The sequence below is a fragment of the Priapulus caudatus genome, unplaced genomic scaffold, assembly GCF_000485595.1.
Source record: "Priapulus caudatus unplaced genomic scaffold, Priapulus_caudatus-5.0.1 Scaffold25, whole genome shotgun sequence".
Lineage (NCBI taxonomy): Eukaryota > Metazoa > Priapulida > Priapulimorpha > Priapulimorphida > Priapulidae > Priapulus > Priapulus caudatus.
This window is the reverse complement of record NW_014577086.1, coordinates 896,906-899,555: the sequence shown is the minus strand read 5'-3', so window position 1 is coordinate 899,555 and position 2,650 is coordinate 896,906. Positions and strand designations below refer to the sequence as shown.

General features: G+C 43.8%; 1 protein-coding gene across 1 annotated transcript in view; it reads right to left on the bottom strand.

Moving 5' to 3' along the window:
• Window positions 1-2,650, bottom strand: part of LOC106813999 (ALK tyrosine kinase receptor-like) — a 71,335-nt gene that overhangs the window by 12,601 nt on the left and 56,084 nt on the right. Inside the window, exons 11-14 of the mRNA XM_014818257.1 lie at window positions 1,350-1,545; window positions 1,026-1,116; window positions 827-891; window positions 364-493 (exon numbers count right to left, since the gene is read on the bottom strand). Coding sequence (XP_014673743.1) covers window positions 364-493; window positions 827-891; window positions 1,026-1,116; window positions 1,350-1,545 — 482 coding nt within the window. The remainder of the gene's footprint in view (window positions 1-363; window positions 494-826; window positions 892-1,025; window positions 1,117-1,349; window positions 1,546-2,650) is intronic.

Here is a 2,650-nt window from a genome sequence, read left to right as displayed (position 1 = left end):
GAGAGAGAGAGAGAGAGAGAGAGGGAGAGAGAGAGCGAGAGAGAGAGAGAGAGAGAGAGAGAGAGAGAGAGAGAGAGAGAGAGAGAGAGAGAGAGAGGAAGCGCGTGAGAGAAAAGGAATAAAATTAAATCATGCCAGCGTGTTTGATATAGCGGCTACGCCTACATGATACGCATACATAATATCGAGAGAGAGAGAGAGAGAGAGAGAGAGAGAGAGAGAGAGAGAGAGAGAGAGAGAGAGAGAGAGAGAGAGAGAGGAAGAACGAACGCTCGAGGGATGAGATCGCTGCTTTATTCGTAATAGTATCAACGAGATGTGACATGATGCAATCCAATATCTATAATGAAAAATATTGCTTACTGGCTTTGGCCTGCACTCCCGCATGAAAGACTTCAAGTCTCCACCATTCAGCAGCTCAAGGATGATGAATCTCGGATGCTTTTCGAAGCAGACGCCAATAAATCGTACAATGTTGGGGTGGTTGAACTTACTGCAATGCAAACCAAACACGTGTTCTCAAGAAAGTGGGGTAGAATCAGCACTATTTACACAAATCGAGTAGCCCAAATAGAATAATATGACGGATAACGTAATGACTAACGCGCATGAAATAGTGAGCCAAGAGATGACAGTGTACGCTCATCAAGGTATGTCTGAACAGTTGCGAATTGTGATTAACCTAATCGTGTATCGTTGAGTGCCTAAAACACGTAATTGAATCACATTCATCAGCGAACGATGTTCATTCTACCAGAATCCACCATCCTACAAATTAACTGGGACTTGTATTGACTCTGCAGACGTGCATCTGTGACTCACTCACCACATGATCAGTGCCTCCATCAAAAAGTCCATCTCAGCTTGATCAGTGGAAAGCTCCGGCAACGTCTGAAATGCAAGGGAAGTTATTTTCTATCACGCAGAGTAATTTGTTGTCAGCTGCAGATGGAAGACATACAGTAGTAAACCTAATGAGCATCGTCCTAATAATTAATTAACTCACTATATCTAACCTCACTTACCTTTACAGCAACAGGAAGGTCGGGAGGCTCTCCAGGTACGTGTAAAAGCAAGCCTTGATACACCTCTCCAAAGGCACCTTGTCCCAGGGCTCTGCAAGGCAATGGAGTGCTAATCATTGTGTGCGAGAGCAGCTGTGTTATTTGAATCCACTCTGCATGGCAAAGGATTCGCGCTCAATTAAAACTACTTAGATGTGACAGCTAGAGCAGATTTGACTTTTAAGTGATCACAGATACAGGTAGTTCGTTTTCTAACGTGCGTAGAATTACAATCCAATTGCAATAATTTTGATTTGTTTCTGGTATTACGATCGTTGGGCGTACTTGACGAGGGTAAGGTTTTCTCGGGGAATCTCGGTGAGATCCTGCAGGGTGCAGACACCGCCTCCGAACTCGTAGTTAGGGTTGTACTCGGTCAGCATGCCGGCTCCCTGACGCAGGCGGTTCAGCTGGAACTCTGGATTGTTCATCATCTCCTGACGCACTTTCTTCCTTAGTTGCTTCTGCTTGTGTCTGTACACTATGCCAAAAAATGAACGCATACACAGTCATACATGACGCCAGTGTAAACAAATGATTAGCATTAAAGATAAATATAACCGAAAATAACGAGTAATGATTATCTTCTGGTATGCCTCATATCTCAGCTTCTCAGCTATGCTGGAAGTACGTAAACAAATGTGGCACCAGGAGGGAGTCAAATGTGTATGCACTATGCGCGTATTTATTTGTGCTGCACGTTCACAGGTAATACATGGCATGTTTTAAGTTATCAATTGCACTTAATGAGTGAAACAAAGAGATGCAGATTTTCTTCCCTGCTCCTTGTTATAGCCAAGTATATGCACCGGTATTGTGCATCGCTACTCTGTACCACGGGACCCCGCGCGTCACGTCAGTTGCCACCATAACGAAGACAGGCAAAATGCAGTCGTGACTGTCATGTCAGGTCCTACTATATTCGTGTAAAATTTCCTCTACGAAATGGAAAACTGCAGTCGTTGCATCGTCATCATGTCGCGCATTAATCTGTTGACATCTTGACAGCTTGAGTCCATTGTTACACGCGTTATACAGGGGATATCTACATGTTGTTTTTAATGTTCATAAAGAATTCATTTAAAGTTTACGTAGAATATATTTTAAGTTCCTACTCGAGGCTGGAGGCTAGTGTGGAATAATATGCAGCCTCACAATGTGAACATGCCGTGATATTCCGCCGACGATTGGAGTACTTCCATAATCGTTATGACATCACGTGGCCTCACGCTGTGACACAAACATATCATGGTATCTGCCCCTCACACGCTACATGAACATACAGCAACATCCTCCTCCCATGCTGGGACAACAACATACCATGACAGCAACCCCCTACGCTGGGACACGAACATACAATGACATCACCCTCCCCCCTGCTAGGACACGAACATACAATGACATAACCCTCCCCCATGCTAGGACATAAACATACAATAATATATCTGCTCCTACGCTAGGACATAAACATACAATGATATATCTGCTCCTACGCTAGGACATGAACATTTAATGATATATCTGCTCCTACGCTAGGACATGAACATATAATGATATATCTGCTCCTACGCTAGGACATGAACGTA